The sequence below is a fragment of the Thunnus thynnus genome, chromosome 13, assembly GCF_963924715.1.
Source record: "Thunnus thynnus chromosome 13, fThuThy2.1, whole genome shotgun sequence".
NCBI classification, from domain to species: domain Eukaryota; kingdom Metazoa; phylum Chordata; class Actinopteri; order Scombriformes; family Scombridae; genus Thunnus; species Thunnus thynnus.
The window spans coordinates 21,652,588-21,675,618 of NC_089529.1; the positions used below are offsets into that span (position 1 = coordinate 21,652,588).

At 39.9% G+C, this 23,031-nt stretch overlaps 1 protein-coding gene across 3 annotated transcripts; it reads left to right on the plus strand.

The window, feature by feature from the left end:
- The first annotated feature begins 524 nt into the window (after window positions 1-524).
- Window positions 525-21,784, plus strand: sec24a (SEC24 homolog A, COPII coat complex component). 3 transcript variants are annotated; one of them, XM_067608601.1, is made up of 24 exons: window positions 525-897; window positions 3,895-4,509; window positions 6,825-7,004; window positions 7,634-7,711; window positions 8,357-8,419; window positions 9,367-9,533; window positions 10,113-10,300; window positions 10,619-10,721; window positions 11,083-11,209; window positions 11,754-11,863; window positions 12,119-12,231; window positions 12,482-12,600; window positions 12,978-13,033; window positions 13,364-13,570; window positions 13,759-13,882; window positions 14,467-14,625; window positions 14,875-15,048; window positions 15,142-15,252; window positions 17,297-17,472; window positions 17,732-17,869; window positions 18,119-18,223; window positions 19,254-19,346; window positions 19,536-19,639; window positions 20,394-21,784. In XM_067608601.1, the coding sequence occupies exons 1-24, from the start codon at window positions 843-845 to the stop codon at window positions 20,506-20,508; spliced, it is 3,480 nt and encodes a 1,159-aa protein (XP_067464702.1). In that variant the 5' UTR covers window positions 525-842; the 3' UTR covers window positions 20,509-21,784. The 3 variants fall into 3 exon arrangements, with proteins under 3 accessions (XP_067464702.1, XP_067464703.1, XP_067464704.1); XM_067608602.1 differs by lacking the exon at window positions 7,634-7,711 and having other exon boundaries at window positions 526-897; XM_067608603.1 differs by lacking the exons at window positions 7,634-7,711; window positions 8,357-8,419 and having other exon boundaries at window positions 526-897.
- Window positions 21,785-23,031: the final 1,247 nt, after the last annotated feature.

Here is a 23,031-nt window from a genome sequence, read left to right on the forward strand (position 1 = left end):
CTGTCAGAGGACCTCAAACTTTATGCAGGTTGATAAGGGGAGACTACCTCTAAGATGTAATTCTGGGCCAGGACAGAAAGTGCTTTAAATGTAATAAGTATGATCTTTCAATCAATTCTTAAACCAACTGGCAGCCAGTATAGGGACATTAAACAGGAGTTATATTGTCTCTTTTCTTGGTTTATCTTAAAAGTCTGGCTGCTGCATTTTATAGAATTCGGAATCTGTAAATTGAGTTCAGATTTATGCCAGTTAGGAGGCCACTGCGGCATGTATGGTAGATTCAGTATCTTTAAATCTCAAAATTGAACGAAATCTGGCGGTATTCATTCATTCGATGACTTTCTACCGAATTTCACACCAAACTAAATGACCAAATTGTTTTATTTTTTTTAAAAAAGGACACTGCTTGTACATTAAATCTGAGTTTTCTCTCTTGTTTACGGTACGTCGGATTAGTCGAGAGCACAGGAGGAAATGCCACGTGTACATACTGCGCATGCCCGACGATTTTTACGTCGCTCCTGCTGGGTGATCCCAACTTCCGGTGAAAGAGGAGAAGTGCCTCACACATACGATTAACTCTGACAAGGCCCGTCGTTACTCACCCGTGGGTAGTTGTGAACGGGGGTTTCGATAACAGCCATGGCCCTGTAATCGCCAACAAGTCAGCTAATTAACTTTTTAAGCAGCTACGAGACGCCGCTTTGACTTAAAGGACACGTCGTCGAGTTTGAACGTTACATCGCGACTGCCAGCTAGTTAGCTCGCTAGCTAAAGACGCAGCTAGCTATTCGCCAACCAAGCAAACCTCTAAATTAGAACCTGGTGTATATTTCAAGATGTCAAGTGCGGGATTTAACTCTCAGAATGGGACAGGGCAGGCATATGCGAATGGTGAGTAAAACTTAATTTACGTAAACTTCACACAAGGCTAAGTAGCTAATATTAGCTTAATCGGCTAACGTTGTCTCTATAGCCGTTTGCTAACTGGGATCTACCTGGCTTGCTTAGAAACGCTGTAACTTAACGTAACCAAGCACGAGTGAGCTGTCAAGTATAGCTACGCCAAGATAACTACAGTTAATCTTGCCACGTTACTGAATTCAGTTGGAAAACGAGTTTATATCGCTAAGGCAAACTAACTACTACTGTCTTGCTAACTGGATTTAGCCAGTGTTTGTTAACTTTGGTTTGTCGAGGTGGCAAACCCATCAGGCTGACAAACTGAAAAGTCAACAGGCACTATAAACCTTTAAGACAGGTGATGGGCAGTCCCATCCCCCCTCCCTCCATCGTCCTCCAGTAAACATAAACGGTGATGTTGTGATGTCGTAGCGACAACTTTACAATTATGCATCCCGAGAAGCTACTAGGTTAGCCGGAACTTACCCCTATCACATTAATTATAACATTTAGTGTGTTCTGACTTGTCCTGTAGTTTCATTGCCAATGAACAATCTCGTCTTTAGGTCTGTTAGTTTCCTCACAGATTTTCATCAGGCTAAATAACTCTAGCGTGTTGTCGTTCTACGTTTTACTGTACATGTGGCACATTGGGGACGATCCAAATATGTTTCCGAAGATGCTTCTTCAGACTCCTCTACTTAAGTTTAAGGTTTCTTACACATTGCTGTGGGGTTTCCATGAACGTAAAGGAACAACAATCTAAACACACACAGTGACAGCTGACAAAAGTGCAACTGAGGGCAGCCTTCATTAGCTTTCCTTATCAATGCCTTTGAAGGAGCTTTCTTATACTGTGCAGATTAAGCAATTGCAGCTCGAGTTTATAATCCTGGTTTTCTAAAGCTGTAGATAAACTGAACGTGTCTGAATGTCTTCATTATGTTCTCCCTAATATTATTCCTATCTTACTTGTATCAGATGAGTCACTAAAGGATGCTGATCCAGCTCTGTTATTTAGAGCTCTGATCAATCTGAAAACAATGTCTTTCTGACAGAAGAAACAAACCATGAAAATTAAAGCTTGATGGGATTTTCAGTACAATGTGTGTAAAGTAATCATTATCATGGGATATCTGTAATGTGAATGACTAATTCAGAGATTAAGTAACTTTGTACCTTAAAATGATTAAGACCTACGCCATTTACATATGTGTCACATCAAAATGTTTCCATGTCATATGTAGTTTCTGTAACTGATGAACATACAGTAACCCACTGGAAACTTCACACTTGATCAAGTCTGATTTATATTTTCTAGCCATGCCAAAAAATCACAGAAGATGATCCGGTAAAAATTCCATTATTCCACTTTTCCTTGGAAAGTGCTTCCGTCTGAACAGGAATTATAAGTGTTAAGGGTTGTAGTTAAAGTTTGATGGTGTTTTTTGAAGATGTGTTTATGACTGTTGTAACACACTTGTCTTTAAAGGTCCTTAATCTCTCTTTAAGTGGAGTTATGCTGATTGACTCCCTCAATTCTGGATTTTTTTTTTGCTAATGCTTACACTAACCGAGCTAAATGAATTGATTTGTTGAGATTGGTGGATAGGTCTGATCCCATATAAGGCTCTTTATGATTGGACAAGAGCTGTGACTGACCAGAAGCTTTAGTTCTTAAAATTTCCCTGCTCTCAGGAAGGACAAAGATTTGAGGTGGATTATGTGCCTTCATCTATCTTTGTTCATTGAGAAGAGTTGTTCTCTAATCCCTTCTCACTCTGCTGACTTAGCTCTACCTCCGGTGGTGTAGTGCAGGACTAAGTGGATAGTAGTGAATCTGTTGGTATTATGCAATCATTTAGAGTGTAAAGAGGGATACACTCACTGATGGTGCAATTTAAGCACTGATGCCTATCAGTTTCTTGTTTAGGTAACACCTTTATTGATATAAATTGCCACTCCAACCACACTTTCTTTTTTCTGCTGACTATTAGATTTAAGATCTATTTTTGATGTAAGCAAGATGATGCAAGATGATCTACTATTTCAGAAAGAGTAAATCAATTCCTTCTTTGATTTTCAGTAAAATACCAGAGTTCTTGGTATTGATATGTGGCATTTAGGAAATTTAAACGCAAATGCAACATTTTAGTGTGGTACCTGAAAATTTTACACCCCAAGCATTCTTAATTTAAAAGCAACACTTATTTATTATTTCTTATCAGTAAAAGCAAAGCCCTGTTTTGTGTCTGTGATGTTTTACTGCTGTGTTCAGTAAAGAAAGGCCAGACTTGGCTCAGAGATCCACACTCACTGTCACTGAGGGCAGATCATGATTAAGGTAAAGAGATTACACCCCACGCTGTCAGTTCATTGGTCATTTGATGCATCTGAGTGGTTTTCACTGGCTGTCGTCACTGCCAACACAGTAACACCTGCTTTTCATATAGCTTTTTGTATTGTGCTTCAGATTTAAACCCAAGGATTCGCTTCATTCAAAAGACACTTAAGTTGAAACTAGAAGTTCTTTTAGACTCTGAATCTGTAACATTGCTGTCTTCATCCCTCTGTTAAGCTAATGGATTGGCCTTTTGAGCTTTCACATAAGGCTACCTTACAGTAATGGCCCATAATGGTTCTGATCAAGCATGACAGGACTGTAACCTGGAGAGCTGCAATCCCTGTGCAAATTTTGGCATCTGGCACTCAAGAGGGAGTCCAACAGCCCTCTTTTTTTCTCGACACAGTGGCAGTGATGCTGGAGAACAGTTTGAAAATAATGATACAAGGAAGAAGAGCGTTCAACATGTAAAACTGCCAGAACATCTACAAACATGTCTGAAGGAGCTTTAGTGTCATTTTAGTAGATTCGTGTGTGTGTGTTGTTTTCGGAATATAAATATGTAATAACTGAACAAACATCAACCTGTTGTTTTTGACCTAGATTCTCTAACATGCCTATATTTTGATTCCTCTGGTCTCCAGGTCCATCACAGAATCCGGTTGCCATGCAGCAGCTGCCAGGGGTCAGCTATGGCATGACTCACCAACCAACCTACAATCCAATGCAGGCCAAAGCTCCCGCACCCCCCGGCCCTGGACTCTATCCCTCTGGGCCATATCAGCCCGTTCCCCCAGTCAGCTCCTACCAGCAGGGCCCACCACCATCTTCCTACCCAGCTGCTCCAGGCCAGCCGCTGTTGACAAGGCCTCCAATGGGAGTTGCTCCATCCCATACTCCTCCTCAGTCTGCCAGCCCCAGCCCTGGTCCAAGGCTTCCCCCTGCACAGGCCACACCTCCCCCTCCTGCTGTGTCTTCTAGTAACTACTACGCAAACCCCCAGCAGCAGCAGCAGCAGCCCATGCCTCCAGCATGGCAGTACAACACATCACCCCCACCAATGGGGCCACCCTCTTCTATGAGCGCATCGCCCCGCGGCCCTGTGGCAAATCATGTGAACCCAGCTACAAGTGTGAGAGCGCCACCGCCGTCATCAGCTCCTTACAGTGCTGCACCACCAGCGCCGGTGTCCCTTAGTGCCACCCAGCCACCAGGCCCAGGGATGCCCCCCACCTCTTTGCATGGATACATCCAGCCAGGTACGAACATGAAGGCTCCACTGAAAGCCACACTTGTATCAGCTACTGTAGCATCCAGATGCTAGATGGCGAGGGTATGCTAAAGCGTATATCTTTAATGTATTTATTATGTTAAATGTTTAAGTCTCTGTGTTTTACCTGGCTGTGAGACAACATATTCCTTGGGGACACTAAAGTTAAAGTTGAAAGAAGCACAGTACAGAGGGGACAATTCGTAGTTATAGAACAATGAGTTAATAAGCACACCTTGGGCCAAATCAATAAAAAGATGAATCATTGTTTCTAGTTTCAAATCAGACCAGTGAACCTCAGGCTATTAACGTAAGAGTCCCCATCATCTCATCTGTCATTTCTTTAAAACACACACTGTATTTTTTAAAGTATCCACCATACTCCCCTTCCAATAACTTTTCTATTGCATGACGGATATGTCTCATCTCTTTTATGTTCATTGTCTTGAATAAACGACTGACATGTGCTGCAGATATGATTATCTTGAAATGCTGATATGTTGGAGCTGGACATTGCCCTCTGTTCCTACACTGAACATGTTGGCTGGGTGCCTCCTCTGGATTCCTCCCAGGCACAGAGACTCATTTGCTCTGAATTTGTGCAAAGTTCAAAGAAGAATTTTATTGTTTCCTATGCGACTCTTCTGTAGCAGCATGACGTGGCTGTTAGGGCAAGTCAAAATTGAAATTTCAGTTTCTGGTATAGGTTGTATTCCTAAAATTACTGCTTTTTGCTGGGGATATTAGCAGAAATGCAATCAACTGTCTCATGGGCATTTGTCCCATTCTCATAGTTTGATTCATAGTAGTTTGATTTATTGCTTTGATTGCAAAATATTCCAAGAGGGCAGAGAGTTTAACATTTGTCTCCCTGGAGAAATGTGTAGCTTGTACTGTCAAAAACAGAAGACGGCTCATAGTGAATCTCAGTATCTTTGTCAACTAGTCATGAACATTTTCTCTGGAGGAAGTGGTTTTGTTAAGTGATGTGAAAACGACAGAATTCGGTTGTGTAATCTGTGGCCTTGGTGTGTCAATAATGTGTCAAAGTATTATGTAAATTAACCTTGATTTTTTTTTTTTTTTTTTTTTTTTTTTTTTAAAGCTATCTTTAGTGCAGTACTTTTGAACAGAAGCAGAGGTCACATAATCGCTGTTTACATTCACACCCCCAACAAGAAGAGTCTGCTTGATTTTTAGAGACCTTTCCCCCAGCAGCACCGTCAGGACAAATCAGTACAATGGTGGCAGTGAACATAACATCTAACTGGCAAATTATTAGTTGATTATTGTGGACTCTGTTGTATGCAATAAAATGTCACATATTTCACCTCTGACCTTGATAATGAGTGTGAGTGAGCTGTCAGAGTGCTGATAAATTAATCAAAAAAGCATAGTCAACAGTGTGCTGTAAAGAGGATTATCATTGTAATCATAATCACACAGCTTTATCTCAGTCTAATCTCTAATCTAATTAAGACTATGCTGTCTTCCGTTCCTGGTATCATAGATTTCTCATTATTTGTCCTTATAATTGGCAGTTGCCATTTTCTGTCACTGCTGTATGAATAACCAAGCTGTGCATGGTATTACACCATTACTTACACCGTTCCCGAGGGGCATGTATCATTTAGAGAAACAATGGCAATGTGTTATTTCTCATACACAAAAATAAACATATTTGCCACCTTCATTGATCAGCGATTTGATCAAAGAATTTATTTGGGTTGAGACACATCTGAACTGACTGGTTTGTCAGAGATTGATATCGTTTGTTGCTGCTCTGACATTAGCCGGCTGTGGGGCAATATCTCCACCAGTTGTTGTCACCTCTAGTCAGAGCTTATGATGTTAGAGCACTTCTGTGATGCATCGTATCTGTTGTCTACATGATCTGTGGCAACAACACGCTCGTGTTTTACATGACACAGTAATGTTGACATCATTTTAGAAGTCATCACTCTGTTTTAATTACCTCACAGTTTCAGCTGAAATGTTGTTCCTCTCATGTGCACCACAAGAATGAAAAGTGATTAATACACTGAAAGATAATTACTCAACAACTTTGAGCCATTCATTAAACAAAAATGCCAAATAGTTGCTGCTTGTAGTTTTTTAAATTTGAGGATTTGCTGCTTTTAACCTCTGGTTAATTGTGCTAACGTGACCCACTATTTGCCACATTTTATATACTAAATGAGTAATTGACTAATCAAGAAGAAAAATATAGAAATGATTCTATAATGAAAATAATGATTTGTTTCAACCCTAACAATAATCACTGTTGTTGGTGTGTTTCACCAGGCACAGCACCCCCACCAATGAATCCCATGCCTCCCCACACATATCAACCAAGCAGAGCTCCCTATGGGCCCCCACCTACAGGACCCCCACCTACAGGCCCACCACCAACCATGAAACCCACACCGCCTCCCACTGGACCCCCAATGGCCAATGCCACACCTCCACCCCCAAAAGCAGATGGTAAGTTTTTAGTTTTCTTTTTAATCGTGGAAAAATGTCATTGTTGTCGTCAGATATGACAACTTGTAGAGGCATAATTCTTTATACTTGTTTTATGGCATAACTTTGTATATTTATTTACATGTCACTTGATACGGCTGATACGGTGTTAACGGCCTGGTATGAGCTCAGCAAGCTGAGACTAGCAACTTATTTTGAGAGCATTGCCGTTGAAATCAATCCCACTGGACAAGAAAAGGAAGTGGAGACTTCTGTGAGACAACACAACCAGTCACTTAAGGTGGATTTATAGGTCTGTGTTAAGTGGTTATGGTGTAGCTACAGAACATATGCCTAAGTATAAATCCACCTTTTAGTATTTCAGACTTACTGCAGATGTTTTAACTGGGTTAGCAAGCTTGGTTAGTACAGCACACTTTCTCCACAAATTAAGCAAGTATAATGTGATGATAATGGGACATTTGTCGTACAAACATTATGTGAGTCTGTGTCATGTAAACACGCTGTAAGTGATAACAAATATTGTATCACTTTGGGCCAGGAACTGTATGTCCTTCTATAAGCCAACCATTTTTGTTCTGATCAGCTTCCGTTGTTTCCCTCCCTTCCCTCCTTCCTCTCCATGCCAGCTCAGTGTGGGGGGGCTGTCAACAGCACTCAGTCCCCCACTGAGCACGACTGCCAGGAGGGGGATATTGAATGTCCAGGTGTGGCTAAATCTATCTGTAGCTGTTAGATGTTGTTTCAGTGTCGTTGTACCCATCCTGTCTTCTCTGTGCTGCTGTTCATTGTGTCTAGGGATGCACTAATTCTTTTTTTCGTCCCTTAATTTGACGGCAAATACGAAGCTCAGCTGATGCGGAGCTCCAATATTGTTACTTCTAGAGAACTTTGCAGAAAATAAGAAAATGAGTCGAGATATTAGACAAGACGCTTTGCTTTGATCTCTATGACTTGTGCTTATGTAGCTGGGTGTTTAGTATTGAGGAATCTGTCAAGTATGCTGCTTTAGACCAGGAATTTCTTAGTATCAGTGCATCCCTGGTGACATATATTTCTTGTCGGTATTTTATCTTCCTCTCGTCATCCATTCTCACCGTATCTTTCATATGACCTCTGAATAAATGTGTCTAGATAATGAAGTGTCTTTAAAACACCATACAACAATTTCCATCATTACCATTGTTAGTAATGTCTTGTAAAAGTACCCCTTTTGTCTCCATCTCATGTGTATCTTGTACTGTAGTTCAGATCGCTCCATATCCATCACTTCTGGTTAGCACACTGAGATAGAAAGAGCAAAAAAGTGTCACTAAAATTATTCATATCACATGTGGTTTGCTTTGGAACAGGAACTGTGGCTGGAAATGGCCCACAAGCATCAAACAGCTATAATCATGTTGACAACAAAATGGGTAAGGTCATTTTCTGCCACATCTTGGAATCTTTTCACACCAACCACATGTACAATCTAGGTTTACTAAGTAGAATTTCATAGCAGCTATAGACTTACAGTAAATGAGCATCGTCTCTTGGAGGAGGCAAAACTTTTTTTTTTAAATGTCTCTTAGGCTCTAAAGTGTTACGTTTTATTTCACAATCTTTAACATTAAATCGTTTATTCAACACTCTTCAGAATCTTAAAAATCAAAAAAAATATTTTTCTGTACAAATACACAATGACTAACTGTCACAAGATTAACTGCTGTCATGCTATAACAGATTGTCCTCTAATTTTTTCAAGTTTAAAGGATAAGTTTGGCAATACTGTGTATCAAAGGCCTGATAAAGCTTATTCCTCTGTGCCATTGAGCTCCTTTGTTGTCCAAAAACTGTTCAAAACACGTCAGTGAGCCACTCCATCTAGCTCGGTGTCATTACCATGAACACGGCTACTGAAGTTTATTTTGAGTAAATCACACATACATTATTACACTTATCAGAGCACCAAATATGTATTCATCTGCAGCTGACAATAGTTTCCACCAAATACACTCCTTATACTTGTTTTAGTAAAGTTTGTTAACAACTACAGTGCCCAGCTGTTTCAGAAATTACTGAGCCATGTTAAAAAATAAAACTTTCTTGTTTTTAAAGATTTGTTTTTAGTAGAAAAGAATGGGTTTGGCTCTGAGTACCACAGACAGGGAAGGGAAGTCAGAAAGTGTTGTGAGACGGAGTAACGCATTGTTGTTGTTGGTTTTTTTTCATGTTGTTTGTTGACTATAAAAAAAAATACAAAATATTGTTTGTCTTATCCTGTAAAGAGGTTCATTTTTAGTTTTTTCACTGATTACTGCTGCCCAGTGGGTTTGATTTCTTGTGTAAACTAAATTCATTTTTGTTCCCTTTTCTTCCCCAGCTGGCCCACCTCAGCCTGGACCGCCTGGTCGGCACTTGGGCCACTACCCTTCCCTTCCCCCTGGGTACCAGCAGACCCCTGCTCCCCACAACGCCACCTCCCCCATGCACCCTGCGATGCAGGCCGCCACGCAGCCTTACACTCAAGCACCTCAGCCATACCAGCAGGTGAGAGAGGTTTGTCCCAGCAGCCCACTGACTGTGTGCCAGTGTAACACCATGCTCTGCCACCTCTGTCATGCATTTGTTTTTCTCTTAACAAACATGCAAAACCCTTCTGTCTGTGCAGGCTATATGGAAATGTTAAGCTGATGTTAAGATATAACTTCTGTGTATTTGTAGAGTCAAAGTTGACAAACAACGAATTAATTTGACAGTATGAAGGAACAATTTGCTTAACTAATTTTTAATTTTATGCCAGCAAATATCTTTTTTAGGTGCCAGACTAACACATGGGTTTGCAGATATATCTGACTGTTTTTTTATTTTATTTCTCTTTAAAATATTTTTGTTACACATGGGATGGTAGCCAGTGTCATCCACCACTTTAAAACAATAATAATGTTGCATTTAATTTTGGGTGCACTATAAGAAAAATATTCTGGAGGAAACACAAAATGTTTGATTAAATGCTAAGATTTTAAAACAGTCATTCATCTGTAAATCAAAGCATGGGTTACCTTTCATGCTAAATAATTTGTGTCTCGCAGGTTTTGGTTAAATGCTTGTTGTTTTTCCTTCTCTCAGCCACCTGGTGGTCCAGGGCCAGCCCAGCTGAGCCCGTCCTTGGCGGCCATGAGCCTCCAGTCCAGCACCCCAGAGGCCCTGAGAGTGGTCAACCTGCTGCAGGAGAGGAACCTGCTGCCACCAAGTCCAGTCCCTGCCCCTACACCCTGCCTGCCCCAAGATCTGCAGAAGATTAACTGCCACCCAGAGTAAGCCATGGTGGACTAATATCAGCAGCATGTGTCTGTAGTCTGTCTATTTTTGCCTCGTAAGTCACTGTGTACAGTGAATAACAAAATGTTAGCTGTGGTTAAGTTGCCATCTGTACATGCACTGTATGTATTTTAGATCAGCATAACTTTTAACTTTTGTCCCTGCATACAGTATTTTTCATGCATGGTAAAAAATGATGTGTTCATCCATTCATCTAACCCAGTCACCCACATATCACATTGGTACACGAGAAATACCAGAGATAACATGATCGCTGGATGCAGTTCAAGTACTGTGTGTTTGTGTCTCTCCAGGGTTTTCCGTTCTACGCTGACCAGCATCCCTCAGACCCAGTCTCTGCTCAATAAAGCCAAGATGCCACTGGGCCTGCTGCTCCACCCCTTCAAAGACCTCTCGGTAAAAAAGCGTCAAGTACACTCAGTTCAGTATTAACTAAGTTGGGGTAATGGATTAAGAGGAACATGGTAAACACAGCTGAATTTCTCTTGGAAACTAAATTTTCTGCCCATGTTGGTGCGTAACACGGCTAGGATAGGATTTGACTAAATGTACCCCTTGGCAAAATCTGTCAGGATGAATTGGCGTTTGTTCCTGTGGTAATTGAGGACACAGACAACAGAGACGTTGCACAACTTGGACAGCAACAAGAAAGTCTTTATTGAAACGCCAGTTACAATGAGCTGCAAACAAGAAAATGAGTTTGCCTGGAGGCACTTCTCACACAGGGGTTGGTTTTGTTCTATGGTTTTCCTTGCAGCAACTTCCCGTGGTGACATCCAGCACCATCGTCAGGTGTCGGTCCTGCAGAACATATATCAACCCCTTCGTATCCTTCCTGGACCAGAGGAGGTGGAAGTGCAACCTGTGCTATCGGGTCAACGATGGTAAGAATAGGGGGAGGAATGATGGAAGAGATATATGATCTCTTCCACCAGAGATATCATCTGAAAGTTCCCTCATCATCTGAAAGAGCTGCTGTCAGTGAGGACACTGAAGGCAGCTGACAAGTGTCTAATTTATTACAGCTTAGCAACAAAATGTATTTCCATTAAGTAATAAATGGAGAAAATGACAAGGCCATCTCTGAGACTGTTAACCTGGTTGAAATAAGAAAAAAGAAAGAAAGAAGACAGTTACCCTGCTATATGATGATTTATTACAGTAAATACCTACATAAACACCTTCATGTGAAGTGGATAAAAGTCTTTAGTATGATTAAATAAATAAAGTTTGTGTGTATTATGTAGCCCCATGTACTCCACAGCTTAAGTACACAGTTTTACCTTTGTGACTGTGGACCATCTTTGTATACAGTCTATGCTGTGGATCTTCACACTCGCCACCGAGTTACAAAGTACACAGCACATTATTTAATACTAAAACCTCACTTGATGGTGTCTGGTTGTGTTTCTGTGTCCCTGTCTCTAGTGCCAGAGGAGTTTATGTACAACCCAGTCAGCAGATCGTACGGAGAGCCACACAAAAGACCTGAGGTCCAGAACGCCACCATCGAGTTCATTGCTCCTTCAGAATACATGGTAGGTTGCAACATACGCTATTGACGAATTTGTACCTATTAAAGATGTGAGCAGTTATCTATGTGCTCAGTCTATTGTAAATGAATAGCTCATTTTCATAAAAGTATCAGTGCTAAATTAATACTAAATTTTACAGTTCCTTACTTAATCTTGTGTGGATGAAAGAAGTTTTACAGTAATCTGTGTGTGTGATTGTGATGGTGTGTTTTTATTGACCTTGTGTTAAGCTACATGTATTTGTCCTGATTTACCCAGCTGAGGCCACCACAGCCTGCTGTTTACCTCTTTGTGCTGGACGTATCCCACAATGCAGTGGAGACGGGCTACCTGAATGTTTTCTGTCAGTCACTGCTGGACAACATCAATGCGTATGTACAACATTTAATTTCCAGTTATTAGAGATGTTGAGAGGATGTTGGAGCCTTTTTTTTATAATTCTACTAGTGCTTTAAAACTATAAGAGGTCAAATAAATAAACGTGTAAATGTTTGAGGATTCAACAGCAGTAGTGTATTTTCTGACTGCCAGGTTGAAATTGCGCTCTGAAATACTCTGAAACTGAAATAGGTCATCCTCTTCGCCTAAGTGCTAGTTTATTGAAGCATGTGTGTGTCCTAGGCTTCCTGGAGACTCGCGGACAAAGGTAGGCTTCATCACCTTTGACAGCACCATCCACTTCTACAACCTCCAGGAGGGGCTTTCCCAGCCTCAGATGCTCATCGTATCTGACATTGAAGGTGAGATATAATACAGCAACTTGACAGCTGTTTGTGCAAAACCATTTGCAAAAATGTGGAGCTTATAACTATATAAGGTATTAAGAGATCACAGACTGTTTGGATCACCAAACTCCATAACTGGCGTTATGTTTTTGGGAACTATTATCTTCTGTCATACTTGAAACTCAAACACTCAACTGGATCCAAATTTCTTTTATTTCTTTCTTTTATTTAATTATTAATGTCACCTCAAACAGTGGCTCTTTTTTATTTTCTTGAAATGAATCACTTTATGATAGCTGCACTTTTAAAAATTAGTTTCATAACTATTATAATATCAGTGTGTTTGTGACTGTATTTTATGTGTCTAAATGCTACATGTTTGTTCTACACAGATATCTTTTTACCAACACCAGACAGCCTTCTAGTAAACCTCAATGAATGCAAAGAGGTAAGAAACTTAACCTTGATTTAAAGCTTATTGTGAACATGACTATTCAATAGTCCAAAATCTCCTCACTTTGTCATATTTCTGAATTTTAAGCTTAATTTTAGCCATGTGTTTTCTGTTTCTTTACACTTTATAGGAAGTGACAACTACTGTATATTTAAGATTTAATTTTGTTTATAACAATAGCAGCCACACTGCTGAGTGACACCCTGACTCCGGTCTCTGACCTCTTTGCAGATGGAAGAAAGATGAAATGACAAAACTAAAGTCTCTCCTCAGGGATCAAAAGTGTCACAAAAATAAGACTCCCTCTCTATATTTGTCTTCCAGCTTGTGCAGGATCTTCTGAAGAGCCTGCCAACTTTATTTGAAAAGACCATGGAGACCCAGTCTGCCCTGGGTTCAGCTCTGCAAGCAGCCTTCAAGCTGCTGTCGCCCACCGGAGGGCGCATGTCTGTTTTTCAGACCCAACTGCCTAACCTCGGTGTGGGGGCGCTCCAGTCCAGAGAGGACCCCAACCAGCGGGCATCTGCCAAGGTAAGAGATCTGATGATGAGGTTTCTCCAGGACATCAATAAGATGTGTGTTGGAAATCTGTTTTGTAGCTTTTCAACTATAATTAGATCTTAAAAACATGTCAAATTTCAGATTTTGAATTCTTTTGGATTGTCAATTTCTGTTCATATTTTGAGCTCATTGTCCTACCTGGTGTGTTTTTCTTTCAGGATATCCAGCACTTATCCCCAGCAACAGACTTCTACAAAAAGTTGGCTCTGGACTGCTCTGGCCAGCAGGTTGCTGTTGACCTGTTCCTGCTCAGCGCTCAGTACTGCGACCTGGCATCGCTTGGTGAGTCCTGGACTGAATGGATGGGAGATGGAGGATAGATGAAAAGAGGGAAGGAGGCTTTACTGGATATTTATGTTTGTTTACATATCTAGCGGCCAACACAGGATACTTTGACCTGACATTTCTTATCCAGATTTTGCCAGCAACCTCAGATTTATAATTTACCATCTGGTGGTTTCAGTTTGGTTATATGAAGCCACAGGGTGAAATTATTTTGCCTGTAAGGTTAATGGAATTATGATTTTATGTAACAGAATGGCTTTATACTTATTTTAGACTCATAGCAACACCACACAAATTAAATAAAAAAACTCTTGGGAAAGAAAAGCATTGGAAATCTTCAGTAGAATAAGTGAAAAATGTTTTGTTTTTCACAACACATTTATATATCATATCATCATAGTGGTAAAAAGCCAGATACAGACACAAGAAGCATCAGATTTTCTTTTTTTTTCAATACCAGGTGCAATCACAGCAGGAGAGAGATGGGGAACTGGGTGTGAATCTATTTTAATCATGTCAAATAGAAGACTATTAGCATCTCATCTTTTCATTTCTCCTCTTGTTTGCCTTCTCTCTCTCAGGCTGCATATCCAGATTCTCGGCAGGGAGCGTTTACTACTTCCCCTCCTACCACCACCAGCACAACCCTGCTCAGGTGGAGCGCTTCCAGAAGGAGCTGAAGAGATACTTAACCAGGAAGATCGGCTTCGAGGCCGTCATGAGGATACGCTGCACCAAAGGTCTGCTGGCACCAGATTTGTTTGTTTGAGCAATGACTACGTTACTGCTTTTTTGTTATTTGTTCATCTTATTATGATTAATGCAGCATAATTTTAATCATGACCAGTCAGGATTGGATTACGTGTTGCCCTCCCTGTAAACGATAACAATGGCTGACTACTGCGATAAACTTAATGAGCAAAATGTTTTCACTTTAATTGTTTTGCAGTCGAGTGTTACAGTTTGTCTCTCTCTCTGTGTCTCCGCAGGTCTCTCCATCCACACGTTCCACGGAAACTTCTTCGTGCGCTCCACAGATCTGTTGTCTCTCCCGAACGTGAACCCAGACGCTGGCTTCGCAGTTCAGATGTCCATCGAGGAAAACCTGGACGACATGCAGGTCGTCTCTTTCCAGGCTGCACTGCTTTACACCTCCAGCAAAGGTACACATAAACAGACAGGATAAGAGGTTTAGTCAAAGCTATTATGAAAATCTCTGTCTGTTTTGTTAAAATAATGTGTCTTTTCTCTTTCAGGAGAAAGAAGGATCCGTGTCCACACCTTGTGTCTCCCTGTGGTTAATTCTCTGTCAGATATCTTCGCTGGGGCCGATGTTCAAGCAATCACTGGACTGCTGGCCTGCATGGGTGCGTAACGTGACACTTTAAAGGGAGCGCTTCAGATTACTTTTTTAGAAGGACATTGTCACTGGGGGTTTAAATACATATAAAACTCACAATACTGAATGATTGGATTCTTAAGTTGAAAAATGCGTTGTTTTTTCAAGAAAAACTTGAGGAGCAACATGTTCTGATGCTGTGCATGATGATTAAATGTCACATCAGAGAATTCAGGTTGGGAAAACCTGCAATAGTATCAATTTTTTATTACCCCCAATTTATTTTGCAATTGTCCATGTATCACAACTCATTCTTTCATTTACTTAGTCAATTTATGCATCCCTAGTTCTTACCTAATATTTGTTATAATTTTGTATTTACAATTTATGATTTTTAGCTGTTTCCATCCTTGTTTATAGTTATTTCAAGCAGGAGCATGAAGGCATTATAAAACATGAAGTGTTCAAAGAGTTTTGTCTTTATGCCAGCAATGATTTTTTGGACACTCAATTACATCAGATTATCAGAATGTTTTTAACATGAATATTTTATTCCAAACGAGAAGCATCAGTTCGGTGTGTATGTGTTTGGATTTAGATGTAGCAACACTCTGAAATTATTCTTCATTGTTGCACTAAATAGTCTTTTGATTGAATTGATAGGAAATCATTGCAAAGTTTGCATCCACTTCACTGTCATTACCATCGACAGATGGTGGTGAGTGGCGACAGCTGTGGTCGCCTAGCAACCAACACATACTGAGCACTCAGATCTGTGCATGTTCAGCTCATGTTCACTTACAACATAGACACTGATATTTTCTACTCTTCAAATATGGTACCAACAAGTTTAATATTTAATTCATTTTAATTTCATCATGAACGTCAGCTGGAGGAGAGCTGCTGTTTCTCAAGTCGTCAACATTTATTCAACACTACCACTGCAAATGTAAACTGTGAATGATGTTGTTTGTGCCTTACTTCAACTGATAATCCACAGCTGTTTTAAACTGATCATTCAAATCTACACAATACAAGACTGAAGTCTTACAGAATAGTTTGACATTTTTGGAAACACTCTTATGCACTTATTTGCCAAGAGTTAGATAAGAAGATGGATACTAATCGCATATCTGTCCTTTTAAATATGACATCAAGAGCCAGGAAATGGTTAGTTTAGCATAAAGAATTTTAAAAATTTAACAAACAAATCCACCTACCAGCGCCTCTAAAGCTTTTAATCCATACACAAACTGGAATGTAAAAAAACATCTTGTGATTTTTTTTTTATATGGGGTTAACTGGCAGACTATTTCTTGGCCAGGAGGAGTGATTCCCTGGAGTCTTCACTGGTTGCCTGGCAACCTCACGATGATGACAAGCTAACCTGCTGATGGCTATAGCTTCATATTCAATGAGCATATATGAGAGTGGTATTGATCTTCTCATCTAACTCTTGGCAAGAAGGCAAATATGCGTAACTATTGTAACTAAAAATGCTTAACTATTCCTTTTTAAAATGGCATTGAAATTTTAAGATGTATAGGATGTCATTGCTTTTAAGCCAGTGTTATCCCAAACTATAATGTAGCAGCTATTTATCATTTATTCCTTATAGATTATCATACATTCATAAATCACATTTTGTCAACCTATTGTTTCCAAGGTCAAGAATGAACTGTCAAATCAACTTCAGCAACAGAACAATATGGTGGTGCATTGTCAGGCATTAATCCACCTGATTAACATACATGAGGCAAAATATTCAGAATACTTTTCAATATAATGCACTCCAGGACACCACCATCCACTACGACCTCAATAATAAACAAAAAGTAGAATTATCACCCTTCTGACAATGTCAACAAAAACTGAAAATGGATAAGCTTTGTAAAAGTAGAATTTATGGCAGAGCTGTTGTACTGGATCTTATTACATTGCACAGGTGTTCATTATAAAGTGGCCGATGAGTGTGTGTGTGTATATATAATACACACACACACACACACACACACACACGTATAATAATCCTCTTCCTGATGACTGGAAATGTGTTCCCCCTTTCTCTGCAGCTGTGGACCGTTCGGTGACGGCCAGTCTGAGTGACGCCAGAGACGCGATGACAAACGCTGCCATTGACTCGCTGATGTCGTACCGGCAATCTGTGTTGACCATCCAGCAGCCCGGCCTGTTGGCCCCGGCCTGTCTCAGACTCTTCCCCCTCTTCATCCTCGCCCTACTCAAACAGGTCGGCGTTTTCACAAGATCCAGTCGTTACACAGCAACTGCACTCCAACTCTTTTGTTTTACTTTAAATTTCTACTTGTGTTTCTCCACTGATTGCTTTTTCATCTCTGTCTACACTTAAACTACACTTGAACTATAATGATCCAACATTTTTCTGGCCCTTAAGACACTGCTTCTACTTCCAGGATCTAGTATTGGAAAAATACACCATCAAGCCTTGATTGATCCGGTTTCGTGTGTTTTGTGTGTGCACCTTACAGAAAGCTTTCAGGACGGGCACCAGCACCAGGCTAGATGACCGGGTATTTGCCATGTTACAGCTGAAGTACCAGCCGCTGGCCTACTCCATGCTGATGATCCACCCTGCTTTGTACCGCATCGATGACCTGACCGATGAGGTGAGGAGGATGAAATTTCCCTTCACCGCCTGCACATCTCAGCTAGTGGATAGAGATGCTGCAGCGAAAAAAGTAGTGACTCTGGATAAAGTTTCCTCGAAGGCAGATGTTTAGAGGAGGCAAAAGAGCCATTATTTATGTTATTTGGTTTATAAATAAGACATTTTTTTTATTCCAATATTTTCTACAGTTATTAAGTGTGTGTTACTGAGTAATAACCTTTTTTTCTTCTCTTTCCTGCGTCTTCAGGGAGCTTTGAACATCAACGATCGGACCATCCCTCAGCCGAGACTGCTGCAGCTGTCTGTGGAAAAACTCAGCAGGGAGGCAGCTTTCCTCATGGATGCTGGAATGGTGCGGAGCATTCAACCCCAGTTTTAAAATTAACACTCATAACAAAAGATTATAATGATTACTTTTGTCATAGGTTAATCTGTTGATTATTTTTTAAGCTTTAAAGCTAAAAAATCTCTAAGAGCGCTAAAGCTTTTAGCTTTAGAGATTTAGCTTCTCTATAACTGGTCTATAGCTGTGGGTTATAGTGTGTGAATAGAGTGGTAATATGGAGTGCGCTTTTTGTATGCAAATACATTTTGGGCTATTAAGGCTATTGGTATCAAAATCAGTCTGTGCTTGTATGATAACATTAGTGCAAAGCAGTAGCTCTGTAAGCCTTACCGATACTGATGGAAGATGACATGATCAACTAATTATTTTGAGTCAAATTTTTAAGAAAAAAATGTCAAATTCTCTGATTCCAGCCTCTCAAATGTAAATATTTTCTGGTTTCTTTAGTCCTCAGTGACAGTAAACTGAATATCTTTGGGTTGTGGACAAAACAAGACATTTGAGGATGTCACCTTAGACTTTGGGAAGCAATGATTGACATTTTTCTGACATTTTATGGACCAAACAACTAATCGATTCATCCAGAAAATAATAAAGAGATTAATCGATAATGAAAATAATAGTTAGTTCCTTCCCTATTGTAGATGTCCTGTTTATTTTTGACCATGCACCCATGGAAAAAAGACAAATTATACTCTGAAATAACAACAACAAAAAGCATCCATCGTCTAGGTTTTATAATATTCTCAAGTGGCTCTTTTCTTTTTAAAGCATTTGTCCTGAATAGGCAACACACGAGAAGTATGTAAACACAACATGTTACACAAGTAGCAGAGGTATCCAGTGTGGCTTCGAATTAAAACATCAGTACAAGCTTCTGTTTATTTTTATTTTTATATATATATATATAAATCAAATCTCTCAAATTTAAGCACCCAGTAACGAGGTGTGCAAGTGTTCACAGCAATAGCTCTCAACACAGTACTTACTATTTATTTGTAATTGTATTTAATATATTTCTGTTCTGTTCCAAAAGGTGATGTATCTGTGGATTGGACGGAACTGCAACCCCAACTTCCTATCACAAGTCCTGGGAGTTCCCAACTACGCTACCGTGCCTGAAAACATGGTAGGAATGTTTCGGCAGTCACATTTATAACACCGCTTTAACTTAAATAACCACCAAAACACCATCAAATTACTTCCACCTTCTGTTGTGGTCATCCCTCCACTTTGCCTTTATCTTGATGTATCTGATCCACACTCATGCCGCCCTCCACCCTGCTAATGAAAACTGTCTCTCTCTCTCCTCTCTTAGTATCTGCTCCCAGAGCTGGACACTGCCGAGTCGCAGAGAACCAGAGCTTTCATTGGTTGGCTGAAGGAACAGAGGCCGTTCTCCCCCTCCCTGCATGTCATCAGGTGGGCAACAGACAGACAACATTTTGGTAAAGAGTGGAAAGAATCAAGGAGCGAGAGTGAGGGGAAGTTAAAATCAACCAAGAACTGCTGGTTGTTCAGTTCAGTTCTAAAGTTAATCTTGTCTTCCAGCCTCTATGGTAATCTACTGGTATTTTAAAGGACCAGTGTGTAAGATTTAGTGGCATCTAACAGAACAGAATTGGCAGAAATAGAATATAATGTTAATGAGTATGTTTTAATTAGTGTATAATTTTCGTTACCTTAGAATGAGCCCTTTATATTTACATGGGGAGCGGGTCCTCTTCCACAGAGCCCGCCATGTTTCTACAGTAGCCCAGAACAGACAAACCAAACACTGACTCTTTAGAGGGCATTTCGCATTTTTGGTGGCCACCGTGGGTTCTCCTACATGCTTGGAAGGGGAGGGGAGGTGTATTCATTCGATTTCACTCTGCAACTTCACCGCTAGATGCCACTAAATCTTAAACACTGGTCCTTTAAGTTCCCCACTTTTCTGCTGAGTGGCAAAAACCCTGTCTGGTAAAACCTTGAAAGTTGTGGCTTTATTGATCAATTTACACTCAGTGTAATTGAATGGTTGAGGTTTTGTTTCTGTGGATGAGAATTCAGCGTACATTCAAAAGAAAAAATAAGTTTCATAATAAAACATAAGTGTAAAATTTCCTTCATCAGCACTTTGACATAAAATAGCAACTTATGTCTCTTGACTTACATTACATTTTGTCATTCTCAGGGACGAGAGCCAGCTGAAACCCAGCTTTATGCAGAACATGATCGAGGACCGAACAGAGTCGGCCCTGTCATACTACGAGTTCCTGCTGCACCTCCAACAGCAAATCTCCAAATAACCCTCAGTGGGACTGTGAGACGGGGGAATACTGAAGCAAGGATGTGCATCAGTGTATGTGTGTGCGTATATGTGTATATATATATACATATATACATATATGTGTGTATGTGTGTGCGTGTGAGTGGAAGCAGTAGGAGGCTGAGGTTCCCTCTTGCTCCATCTCCAGCTGTGGTCCACCGTCTCTCTCTGACAAAACCTTTTCTGAGCTGAACTGTTGTAAAGCGTCACTCAAATCAAACTATGCGACGGACAGGTTGAGGATGGAGGGACGAGAAATCCATTCTGATGCTTATTTGGCACTTTTTACCCGGCTGAAGCAATGCATTGGAAGGAAAAAAGAAGCAAGAAATCCACGATGATGATGATGATGATGATGCCGATAATTATGTGTATGTTAATGATCGAATGAATCAGTGTTTATTCTCATAGAACAATGCTGTCTAACTGAGGTATCGTTCAGATACAGTCCAGGCAAATGGTTGTGTGAAGTGTGTTTGTTCACAAAGCACAGTCGTCTTTACTAAAAACGAGTCATATGTATGTATGTATCTATGTATGTATGTATGTATGTATGCTTAAGACTAGGTTTATGAGGAAGGCTAGTATTTCTGCGCTCAAAGACTGTTATTGGGTGTCACCAGGAGTATTTGTATACAGAACACCTGAGCTCTAACAACACTCTAATATCGTACCTGAAGGACAGAATGTGTGATTTTAATTTCTCAGTCATTATATTTGTGTGTGTCGAACAAATCTGTCATAAAAGGCAGAAATGTTAAAAGGTGTTTGAAGGTGGACCGACCTCGCCGTCATCTGCTGCCTTGAATGTGTGGACTCGGCAGCAGAAAGTCGTTTCATTGGTCTGATCTGTCCTTCAGAAACTCTCTGTCATCCTTTTGTCTTTCTGGACATTCAGAACACCTCTGACGACATTGCTGTTCTGTTTGTTAACTTTTTTTTTTTTTTTTCTCTGATTGTTTAATTTATGAGACTCCCAATCTGATTAAATTCGATAATTGCCTTGTATGGGAACTCACTTTTATTATTAAGCCTCTGTTTAAATACAGACTCTATATATGAAATATTTTAATATAATAGGATATGGGAAATTCTTTAACACAGACATAACAAAGCCATTGTGATCTTTTAATCATACTTATTGATACTTGTATATTGAACAGAATGCGTTATATAAAGGTGAAGAAATGCTGATAATTTTAGTATAAACATTAAGGTGAATGACTAAGAAAATAAAATGTTTGGGACTTTTTAAATGTAGTTCGTGTTTTGGTGAGTGGACAGCGTTTATTCAGTGGAAACAAAGACTACAGAACAGAAAATGGACCAATTTAGTCAGTTTTGCTATTGACTGAACTTGAATCAAGGTTTTTGATTTGGTCTGATTTCATACAGTTTGTAATCTATGTATTATATAAGCAAGATGTATTTAGAAACAGACAAATATGTTTTGGTCTTCGTGCACAAAATTGTCTTTCATATAAAACTGATGAAAATAAAAATAGCCTGTGTTTGTACATAGTAAATTGCGGAGGCGTGGACTCAAGTCACATGACTTTGACTAGAGTCAGACTCAAGTCATGAATCTTATAACTTGACACTCGACAAAATTAAACCAGACTTGCAACTTGATTTGGACTTTTAACACCAACAACTGAGCTGTGACCTGTGACCTCACTTGGATTTAATTAATGGATAGGATCGAAATTAAGGAAGGAGCACCTCTCCTGCACTCCAGGTTATAGTTAGGATTAATGTTTGCCCTCAAGTCTCATCAAGTCAGCACATGAGCCACTAAAAGTGCCTTTCTGGTGAGACATTAGAGCAGAAATGAATAATTTTAGGGCTCAGACACATCCTTCCCATTTGAGACAAAACCTCAAACATTGTGAAACTTGGTGCATGCATGTGCACAAGTAGATTAAATCGTTTTTGTGCATATGCATCATATATACATCCCCAAATCAGTAAGTCTGCCTATGTTGACATTGACTTTTTTGTTTGTTTTGTTTAGATTTCAGGTAGATAGTAAGTAACTAGACAACCATACCTTATTTAACAGGTTAAAGAATAAGTACACCGTTTTTCAAGTCAGTCTTAAACCATCAGTCAGGTGCCCAAATGAACATTGAAACTGGTTTTGCTCTCTGTAATCATTCCTCCTGTTCATACTGGCCGTTAGAAGATCCCTTCCAAATGTGCTTTCAATGTAAGTGATGGGGGATAAAATCCACAGTAGTTGCAAAAATGTATTTAAAAGGTTATCTGAAGATAACATGAGGCCTCAACTGTTGGTTTCAGTTGAGAGAGAGATGAAAGAGATAAAAACACTCTTTAAAACTCTACTCTTTTAAAAAAAAAAAATCTTTAGAGTGAATCTGATTATTTATTGAACTGAATCTTCTGTTTAAATGGAGGATTGTAACAAAAAAGTGGGAATCTGGCAGTGAAAAGACAGTATCTTTGAAATATATTGACTATTTTTGATGGCCAAAGCCTCATC